The sequence below is a fragment of the Elephantulus edwardii genome, unplaced genomic scaffold (genome assembly GCF_000299155.1).
Source record: "Elephantulus edwardii isolate Elephantulus edwardi_28Jun2011 unplaced genomic scaffold, EleEdw1.0 scaffold00145, whole genome shotgun sequence".
NCBI lineage: Eukaryota > Metazoa > Chordata > Mammalia > Macroscelidea > Macroscelididae > Elephantulus > Elephantulus edwardii.
Window position 1 is genome coordinate 79,912 of NW_006399895.1, and position 11,086 is coordinate 90,997.

The 11,086-nt window shown below is 46.5% G+C and overlaps 1 protein-coding gene across 1 annotated transcript; it reads right to left on the bottom strand.

Annotated features, from left to right (window-relative positions):
* Positions 1 to 221: 221 nt before the first annotated feature.
* On the bottom strand, positions 222 to 10,519 carry LITAF (lipopolysaccharide-induced TNF factor). The gene is made up of 3 exons (XM_006894489.1): positions 10,309 to 10,519; positions 7,063 to 7,219; positions 222 to 330 (listed from the first exon to the last, which is right to left on the bottom strand). Exons 1-3 carry the CDS (start codon positions 10,517 to 10,519, stop codon positions 222 to 224), a joined length of 477 nt encoding a protein of 158 aa, XP_006894551.1.
* Between the last annotated feature and the right edge of the window lie 567 nt (positions 10,520 to 11,086).

An 11,086-nucleotide genomic window follows, 5' to 3' on the forward strand; every position in this document is an offset into this window, starting at 1 on the left:
TCCTGAACCCCACACGCGCAGAGAATGTCTTTGCCTGTCCGGTTCACCCCTCCAAGCAGCAATGTCTTGGGTTGGTGGTGTGTAACTTTTGACAACAGACCCCTGATGAGATAAGACACCCCCCACCCCTCCATGGCAGGACCTCCACCAGGGTGGGGCTGGGCGAGAGGCGAAGAAAAGGACTTCCTGCATTGCCTGCTGCCCGCTCGTCCGGCTGAGGCCTACAAGCGCTTGTAGGTGCCCAGCAGTGCTTTGCAGTTCGGGCAGTAGTGGTCCACGTCCTGCAAGGCGTCCACGCAGAAGGGGATGAAGCAGCAGCCTGCCACGCACCTGGGGGGACACAACAGTCACATTACCAACTGCAGAGGGGGGGAAAGCGGAGGCCCTACCCCCTAGAACCCGGGAGAGTAACCGTATTTGGATCGATCTAGGATATTTGCAGAGATCATTACGTTCAAGATTTTATGATGAAGTTATATTGGAGGAAGAGCTGCTCTGGTGGCATAGCGTACTGGGCTGCTAACCACAAAGTCGGTGGTTCAAATCCATCAATGACAGTCTCTTTCCCATTAAGATTTACAGCCTCAAAAACCTGATGGAAGGTCATTATGAATTGGAACAGACTTGATGGCACTGGGCCTTTTGGTTCTAGGTCCAAAAGCTAAAACTCAAAACCAGATTTGTTACCATCTGGTCAACTCCAATTTACAATGATCCCATGTGTTACAGGACCACAGGGCTTTTCTGGCTATTATTGATATAAAAAAGAAAAAAAGAGACTGCCAGGCCATTCTTCTGAAGCACCTATGGTGGGTTTGAACCTCCAACCTTGTGTTTAGTAGTCAAGGGCAAAACACTTATGCTACCTAGGGCTCTTTTTAAATCCACTGACAAGTGTCCTTATGAGAGAATGGGGGGAGAAATTGGAGATACACAGGACAAGAGGAAAGAGGAGAGAGTGTGTTGATGGTGGCAGAGCCTCGAATTAAGCAGCCACAAGCTAGCGAAGCCTGGGGGGCCACCAGCAGCTGGAGAAGGCCAAGGAAGATTCTCCCCAGAGCCTTTGGAGGGAGCAGGGCTCTACAGAAACCTTGAGTCTGAACCCTGGCCTCCAGAACTGTGAGAGAACACATCTCTGCTGTCTTAGACTACTAAGTTTGTAATAATTTGTTACAGCAGCAGTAGGAGACTAATACTTGGAGCAATGCCAGCAGTCCCAGAGAGAGGGCTGGTTGGAAGCTAATTTCTAAACGTGGCTCCTATGGATATCTTCCAAGGTCTTAGGTCAGGAGTTGGCAAGCTTTTTTTGTAAAGGATTATGCAATCTCTGGTGCAACTCCCCAACTTTGTCCCTTCGAGCCTGAATGCTTGCCAGAGACAACACAGAAACACAAAGGTGTGGTTACACTGGCTGAAACTCAAAACAGCAGAGGCCGTGTATGGCCCCAATGCCATAATTTGCTAACTCCTCTCTTAGACTATGGCTGTTTTAAGATTATCTATATAGAGAGGGTCCCTCTTACAGAAGCAGCCAAATAAGGCTTCCCAAACAGCACCTCCCTTAACCTACACTGTCAGTCACCAGAGACAGGAATGATCTTCAATCAGCCTTAACAATCGATGTTTACCAAAGGTGCAGTTCAACGAACACAGAGAAGAAACATAATGTTTCATTGGAAGATCCTGACTCACTCACAAAGCCTGAATCAGGAACTATTCAGATGAAAACAAGTTGCTTGTAAAAGAAACTTCCTCCATTTGTCTAAGTTTACCAGAAGCTCAAAAACACTCACTTCTGCTAAGTCATCCCTTATTCACAGTGACCCTCCACTGGATTTCTGAGGCTGTAAATCTTTATGGGAAGAGGTCACCCGTATTTCTCTGACAGAGCAGCTGGTGGACCTTTTGGTTAGTAGCCAGACAAGTTAGTCTAACCACCAAAGTTATTGACATGAAGAGAATTCTGACCCACAGTGATCCCTTTTTGGGTTTCTGAGGCTGTCAATCCTAATGGGAGGAGATTGCCCATCTTTGCCCAGAGTAGATTCAAAACATGGGAGAACAGCAGCCTATTGGTTGGCCACACAACATGTTATGGACTACAGCACCAGAGTTCCTTAAATAAAAGGTTGTTGTTGTTGTTGTTGTTGTGTGCCAATGACTTGGAACAGACTCATAGCTGACCCTCAGCAAGTTTTGAGAGGCTGTTTATAGCATGCGAGGAGATCGCCCATCTTTCTCCCTTGGAGCAGATGGTGGATTTAAACTGCCTGCCTTTGGACTGGTGGGGCAACTCCTTACCACTAGGCCACCAGAGCTCCCTAACTAAGGAGTAGTGAGTCCATTTAGAGACCACTCTCCACTCTTACCTACAGTTTGCCTCTATGGTTTACCTGTACAGGTAAGCAGTACCACATACACACACATAGTACCACGTGTACACACATTCCCTTATTTTATCTTCAAATATATATATATATATATATATATATATATATATATATATATAGTCCTCAATTTACAGATGATTTTAGATAGATAGATAGATAGATAAATGATCCTCAATTAGTATGTGAGAAAGCTCAGAGACATGAAGTCACTTGTCCAGGGTCACACAGAAAGCATGTGGTAGGATTTGAATCGACACTACTACATTTAAGGGGGAAAAGAAAAGAGAATTTAAAAAGTCAAATCATCTGAAGCTAACTTACTCCCTTTCCTTAATTTTCTTTTCCACGGAGGTTTTTTTTTGTTGCTGTTGTTCACAGAATCTTTAAATAGCCATTAAAGATATTATAATTATACAATTTCCTTCTACATTCTTAATTGAGAGAATATGAACGTGAAATAGGTAATAATTTTTTAAAAGACTGTAATATTAAATCCCCATTTCTTTGTAGCTGTGTCAGAACGGACTCCAAGTTCCAAGGCTGTGAATTCCAGGGAGGAGACCACCCGTGTTTCTCCTGAGGAGCTGTGGGGGGATTCAAACTACCGGAGACCTTCTGGTTAGCAGTTCGAGGCCACGCCAGCCTGTTCTCCTTTATACTGCCTAGGTCATAGGCATGTTTTCACGGAAGCTGCAGAATCTCTGAGAGAAAAATTTCCTTGAATACCAGCTTCCTTGACCTTTCATGTAGCCTTTTCTGCCCCAGGGAAGAAGTCATGAGCCGGAACTGTATGTGGGTGGGGAGAAACCTATCAACTTTATTCTCTGTCCTTCCCTAGTTACTGTGTGAGCTGAGGTTATTGCCCTTACTCACGTACCATCGAGTGGGAACTGGCTCATAGATGATCCTCCTCCGGGGTTTTGGAGGCTGTAAATGGCACGGGAGGAGATGAACCATCATTCTCCCTCGGAACAGCTGGTAGATAGAAACTACCTGCCTTTGGGTTGGCAATGCAACTCCTTACCATTAAGCCACCAGAACTTCCTACTTAATCTATGACCTGAAAGATGAGAATGAATCTCTCTGGGATTAATAAATCGAATTAATAAATTGCTGTTGTTGTTACATGCCATCAAGTCGCTTGCAACTCATAGTGACCCCATGTACAACGGCCCTAAACTCTGCTCTGTCCTGTGCCAATCGCACTGTCTCTGACACACCCATCCTGATTACCCCAGTCACTGAATCAATCCACTTCATAGAGGGCCTTCCCCTCCTGTGCTGTCCCTGCACCCTCCCAAGTATGATGTCCCTCTCCAAGGTCCAGTTCTTCCTTATAACATGTCCAAGTATGTCAGATGAAGCCTCAGAGTCCTTGCCTTCAAGGAGCAGTCCGGTTTAACCCTTTCCAGGATGAATCTGTTTGTTTTCCTAGCAGTCCATGGTACATTCAATACTCTTCTCCAGCACCACAGCTCAAAGGCATCAATTCTCCTTCTGTCCTCCCTAGTCATTGTGCAACGCTCTGATACATAACAAGTGATTACAAAGACCATGGCCTGCATCAGATGCACCTTAGTCTTCAGAGAGACACCATTGCTCTTCAGTACTTTGGAGAGGTCCCTAACAGCAGGCTCTCCCATCGTAACACGTCTTTTAATTTCCTGGCTACTTGTGCCAAGAGTGTTGACTGTGGAGCCAAGCAAACTAAAGCTGTGAACAATCTCAATTTCTTCACCATTCATCCTGATGCTGCCAATTTGCCCAGTGGTGAAAATTTCTGTCTTCTTGATATTGAGCCTCAATCCATACTGAAGGCTGCAGTCCTTGACCCTCTGCAACAAGTACTAATTAATAAATTGTTGTTGTTGTTGTTATGTGCCACCGAGTAGCTTGCGACTCATAGTGACCCTATGTACAAGAGCTCTAAATGCCGTTCAACCCTGTGCCAACTTAGCCATCCCAAACGCACTTTTTCCCACCACTCCAGACACAGAATCGACCCATCTCATTGAAGGTCTTCCTCTCCTTCGCCGCCCTTCCACTCTGCCAAACATGATGTCCCTCTCCAAGGTCCAATCCCTCCTTGCAACATGCCCAAAATATGTCAGACGAAGCTTCAGAATCTTTGACTCCAAGGAGCATTCCGGCTTCACCTTCTCCAAGACAAACCTGTTTGTTCTCCTAGCAGTCCATGGTATATTCAATACTTTTCTCCAGCACCACAGCTCAAAGGCATCAATTCTCTTTCTATCAACCCTATTCACTGTCCAACTCTCTGATGCATAGCATGTAATTGTGAAGACTCTAGCCTGGAACCTTAGTCTCCAGCCTGACGTCATTGCTCTTCAGTACTCTTGAGAGGTCCCTCACAGCCGACTTTCCCAACGCAATTCATCTCTTGATTTCCTGGCTGCTGTTATCTAGAGTGTTGATTGTGGAATCAAGTAAACCAAAACTGTTAACTATCTCAATCTCTTCACCATCCATCTTGATAATGCCAATTAGCCCAGTGGTAAGAATCTTTGTTTTCTTGACATTGAGCTTCAATCCATATAGAAGGCTGCAGTCCCTGACCTTCTGCAGCAAGCGCTTCAGGTCCTCCTCAGTTTCAGCAAGCAGGGTTGTGCCATCTGCATAAAGCAGGTTGTTGATGACTCTTCCACCAATCCTGATGCCACATTCCTCCTCATACAGCCCAGCATCTCGGATGATCTGTTCTATGGAGACAGAACACATCCCTGACGTGACGAACCCCCTTCTTGATTTTGAACCATGTAGTGTCTCCTTTTTTTTTAGGAAGGGAAAACATTCTTCCTTCTTGACCTAAGTCACAAGCAGATGATGGGGAGGAATCAGCCGGCTGCACAAGCACTTTGGGGAAGAAATGTACCAACAGCACATCTGCCAAAGAAGTAAAGGCAGCCCCCGCCCTGCTACAAGGAGCCCTGGTGCACAGAGGTTAAGTGCTTGGCTGCTACCTGAGAGGTGGGCAATTCACACCCACCAGCAGCATTTCAGGAGAAAGACTACAGCTGTGGAGACCCCTCAAGGCAGCTCTACTCTGGCCCACAGGGTCACCATGAGCTGGAATCAACAGCTTTGAAGAGCTGGTCCCCATTAACACACACCAGTGGTTCCCAGAGAAGTTCACGTGGCCAGGAAAAGATGAGGGCACTGTGGTGGTCTCATAGGGAGCTGTGCTGTGGACCACAGAGCTGCACCTCTCTGCAGATTCAAGTCCACCAGAGGCTGCAAGGAAGCCAGATGGGATCCTCCCTTGCCATTTACAACCTCAGAAACCCAACAGAGGGTCAACCATGAGGTGGCTTTGGCAGTGAGTTTATGAGACTTTTACCTGCTCAGGGAGGGGGGAAAACTCAATAATTATCTTTCTTCAAGTTTCTGTCCCAGAACAGAACTATAATCTCTCTAAACATAATACTCTGGGTGTAGACATAAATATTTACACAGGCCTCCAGCGAAGGCAACGGGAAACATACTCGAAGTCACAAAAGGATAAGAGGTTTGTGAGAGATTATGTAAAGCATTTTAACGTACAGATTGTTTAAAGCTTTGCTTGGAGTCAAGCAAACAGCAGTACCGAGGGCATGAAAAGCTAGAAGGAAAGCAATCTCTATGTGAATCGCCCCACATGGAGGTGGGTGACTCTGATGCTTGTCCCTACATGCACGAGGGAAGGGCCACAGAAACGCTGCAATAGTAACTTGCAGAGCAGATGTGCTCAAGAGCAGTGATTCTCAACTAGGGACAAGTGTGCCCTGGTGGCACAGTGCATAAGGCCCTGGGCTGCTTAGCAAAACATCAGTGGTTTGAATCTACCAGTTGCTCTGATTAAAAAAGACAGGCAGCTTCTTCAAATGCCAAACCACCGTCGAATAGATTGAGAAATTATGGTACATTCCCACGATGGGATGCTACGCAGCACACAGGAGCAATGATTTTGTATATTACGACCTAACTTGGGAGGGTCTGGAGGGCATTATGCTAAGTGAACTAATTCAGTCCCATAAGGACAAGTACTGTATAAGACCATTATTATAGAAATAGAAAGAAAACGAGTAAAATGGGTATGAAGATCCAAGGAGGGGAGGGGAAGAGCAGAGAGGTGAGGATAGGCAGGATCTCACAATTTGATGGGGAGGGTGAGGGGTCGGAAAGGAAATGGGAAAGATGTGGTGTGAAAATCAATGTATACGAACTTTTCAAGTAAACCAGTATAAAATAAAAATAATACTTTTTTTAAAAGATGGGCCGCTTCTTGTAAAGATTTAGTTTCAGAAACCCAATAGACAGTTGCTATGAATGAAAACTAACTGGATAGCTAGGGTTTTGGGGTTTTCCCGCAAGAAAAGCACCCCGGTGACACAATGGATAGAGTACTCGCTGCTAACAGAAAGATCAGTAGTTCGAACTGAAAACCACTCCCCAGAAGGCAGATGTAAGATAACACCCTCCCAAGTCCTACAGGGAAGTGAAGTAGCCTCGCAGGTCCTATAAGGGAGTTTGACTCTACCCATGCGGCTGGGAGTCAGAAACGGCTCAGTGGCAAGAGCGGATTCTGTTGCTGTTGTTGGGAGCAGCATTGTTTGTTTCCTGCAAAGGGAGAGGAAGAGGGCGCCCAGGGAGTGGGCGTGGGCTGCAGACTCACCCCAGCAGGCAGAGGCTCCCGCAGGAGAGCCAGGTGAGCGCCCCGGCGTTGTAGGACAGCCGCGTCACGATCATCTTGTTGCAGGAAGGACAGCACATCTGGACCGGGCGGTCGAAAAACGAGATGGGCTGCTGCACGTACACAGTCTGCACAGCTACTGAGGGCGGGAGCAGGAGACAGAGAAGCTCAGCAAACAAAAATGACACCAGCAAACAGCACAGGGGTGGAACACACAAGGACGCAGGGGCCAGACCTCCACGGCCTTGCACCAAGGGACAAACGAACCTCACTGCCCATGGAGACAGATTAAGTGGGTCTGGAGTTGATCCCCAAACTGTCTCCCATTCCTCCCAAATCACTCCCTTAAGGTGGTCTGAAGACAGTAATCACGAAAACAGTGATGGTGTGGGCTTGGGCCTCAGTTTTCTTACTTGGGGGATGACTGGATACCAGGTATATGGGAAGAGATGGCTAATAGGTTTAAGGGTGTGTTTTTTTGGGGGTGAGGGAGAGCTATGGAATATTCCAGAATTTGGCCAGTGCTGATGGTTGCACATTGTGACTCTACCAAAAAAGCCCTCCAAATTGTATACGTCCAATGGGTAAACTTGATAGTTGTTCTTTAGTAACTGTTGAGAGAACTCTACTGGGTCGACTATTAGAGAGCATGTCTGTGGCTGGTGCGGGGTTCATCCTCTGAATGGCCTGGTCACTCTACATGTTTCTTGATGAACTTCTATACCCAGTGCTAAAGGCAGTGCTAAGAGAGTTAAGAAGGTCAGGCCAGGCGAGCTCTGGTGGCCTAGTGGCAAGAAGCTGCACTGCAATCTCAGAGGTACACGGTTCGAATCCACCAGATGCTCTGCTGGAGAAGGAGGAACAATCTCCTCCTGTACCAGTCAGATCTGATTTGACGGTACACACACAAAAATAAAAAATAAAATTTAAAAAAAAAAAAAAGAAGGTCAGGCCAGATGATCCAGATGCCAAGTGCCCAAACTATGTGGATGCAAAAAAATAAGGAACCCTCAGAGAGGGTCTCTTTTTTTCCTCCCCCTCAAAACTGTTGAATTTCGTATTTCTGTCAGACTGACTTCCTTCTGGTTCTTTTGACACAGCGAAGAGGAAAGTGGTTGCCAATATCATTCCTGTCATCTTTAGGTGACTCAATCAGTCCTGTGGAAACTGACGCATGGCTGACCCCCCACCAAGTTTACTGTAAGTCACATGGGAGGAGATTGCCCAACTTTATACTATGGAGTCACTGGTGGATTTGAACCACCAGAAAAAGTTAGGCCTCTGCGTTAGCACAGCAAGTCCCTACGGGCTGCATCACCCAAGCACCTTTGTCTTCACCGTGTGAAGGGAGGATGAACTAACACCCAGAATCGATGCAACTTAACAGTCAGAGAAAGAACCTCCTTCTGGGAAGGCGGTGGGAGTGACAGCTACTTTCACAGGCGCCAGAGAGCTCTGGTGGCCTAGTCCTGGTGGTTGCACTGCTAACCCAAAGCCCACCCTCTCCGGTGGTTCAAATCCACCAACAGCTTGTCGGGAGAAAGATGAGCAATCTCCTCTCATGCTACTTACAGCTTGGAAAGTCCACCGGAGAATCAGCTATGAGTCGCGTATGACTCAACGGCAGTGAGTTTTCCCAGGAACGTGTACATGACATTAAGTCTAAGTTATTAACTGACCACGAATGTGATCGACTTCTTGAAAGTCATCATCTCACCATCCCAATAACTTCACCGAGATGTCGAAATAGTCAAGACAACAAGAACAATAATACCAGTACCACCAGAAGACTTCAATTTGACTCCAATTCAGTAACCCATGTGTGTCAGAGTAGAACGGTATGACACAAGGGTTTTTAATGGCTGGCTGGCTTTTGCAGAATGAGATTGCCAGGCCATTCTTCTGAGGTACCTTCTGGGTGAATGAGAATGCCCAACCTTTTAGAGAGTAGCTGAATACATTAATGAGGCACCCTAATAATAGTAACAATAGCAGCAGTGCACTGTTTTATTCAATCTCAACATACTGATGCAGATATTTGAAAGCCCACTCTACACGGGGTGATGTATTGGCTAAAACGTGCAGGTGCTAACTCAAACGTTGGCAGTTCAAACCCACTCACTAGTTCCATGGGAGAAAGATTTGGCTATTTGACCCCTTAAAGACTAAAGCGTGGGAGACCCTAGGGGACACTGACTCTGACACATGAGATCACTATGAGTCAGAAACAACTCAAAGTTACAGATGAGGAATACAAGGCACAGGGAGGTTAAGTGTGCTGGGGCATAGTTCAGCCCCTTGGCCCCTTCCTTCTCTGAGCTATAACTTCCTGAACTGCTGTGACAATGAATCAATCAGCCATATACCTGGCCACACTCGGGCAGCAGGAAGTACCCAAAAGCAGGGACCATAAAGATGTTTCAACATGGGAGGGACTGGAGAGGATTATGCTAAGTGAATTAACTCAGTCCCATAAGGACAAATACTTTATAAGACCATTAATGTAAAACCAGATAACTAGTAAAACATATATGAGGCCCCAAGGGGGGAAAGGTAGGAGCACAGGGGTGAGGAGGGATGTTGTTGTTGTTGTTTGGTGCTGTCGAGTCGTAGACGACTCATAGCGACCCTATGAATGAATGGCCTGAGCACTGTTCATACATAGAGTTTCCGGAGGCATGCCATTTCGGAAGTGGATAGCGCTCCTGCTTCCAGGCTTAGGGGGACATAATCATGGGATTGCACAATTTGGGGGTGGAGGAAGGGGTGGGTTAAGGAAATGTGAAATATCCGGTGTGAAAAACAGTGTGTATGAATTTTGTAAGTAAAGCAGTATAAAAAAAGAAATAACAGAGGGGAAAAAAGATGTTATTTTAGTATTCACAGCTCTACTCTCCCGCCTTCTATTGCCCCTTGTCCAGGGGGCAAGGGCTCCACCTCACCTGGAAGGATGGGCCCTTCAGGCACCCCAAAACTTCGCTGAGATAAGTAATAGCTGTGTCTTTGGGATACGCTGGTATCTGACTGATTTTTGGCAGGCACAGTGCTTTACAATGAGCCACATGGGCCTCTCCCCAAGGTGCAACCCAAGAGACTGAACTTCAAGACAAGGGGTGTGGCTGAACTGGCTGCCACCGGCTAGGACTCTTCAGGCAGCCACTTTGTTCAGTCATTTGAGGGCCGAGGACTAAGAGGGTAGGGGGGGCTGGAAGCAGATGGTACACATACTGGCATTGGCGTTGGGGACCGGCACTGGCTGGGTGTAGTAACCAGGAGGGTTCATGCCCTTCCCATCGGAGCCTGACACCAGCCCTGTGGTGGGTCCAGGAGTGGGCGCTTGGGGTGTCGGGTAGTGGCCACCAACGGTCTCTTCATAGGATGGGGGTGCAGTGGGCACAGAAGGCCCAGCAGCTGCCTGGTAAGGTCCTGGAGCCGACATTTCCACCTACGGAGAATCAGAAGAAAGCAGGTTCAGAAATTCAACTAGAATCTCTATCTTTCCCTGATCTTTCATTTTTTTCCCCTATTAAATAGAGTATCTGAACAAATTACCTGTGCCAAGCTTTGCCCCAGTCAGAGAGTCTTTCAATACCACTTTAAGACTTTCAAGTTATTGCTTTAAAAATAAAAAAAATAAAAAAATGCCAGCAACATAAAAGCTATGGCTACTGAGTCAGTTTAGCCTCAGACTCACCCTCCATTGGGTTCCTAAGTCTGTAAGTATTTACAAGAGGAGACTCTCCACCTTTCTCTCACAGAGCAAGCAGATGGTGGATTCGAACTGTAGACCTTTCGGTTAGTGCAACATGTAATAAATATTTCACCAGGGCTCCTTATTACCTTACCTTAACAAGGGTACCCCTAAATCAACGGAATAGGTTAATAACAACTGAAAACCAGCCAGACCTACTAAATCCCACAGCAATACATCAAGACAATCGGAGGAAAGATTTCTTTACCCTACAGGGACTTGTCTTAAAAATCTAGAGGTCTATCAAAACAACTT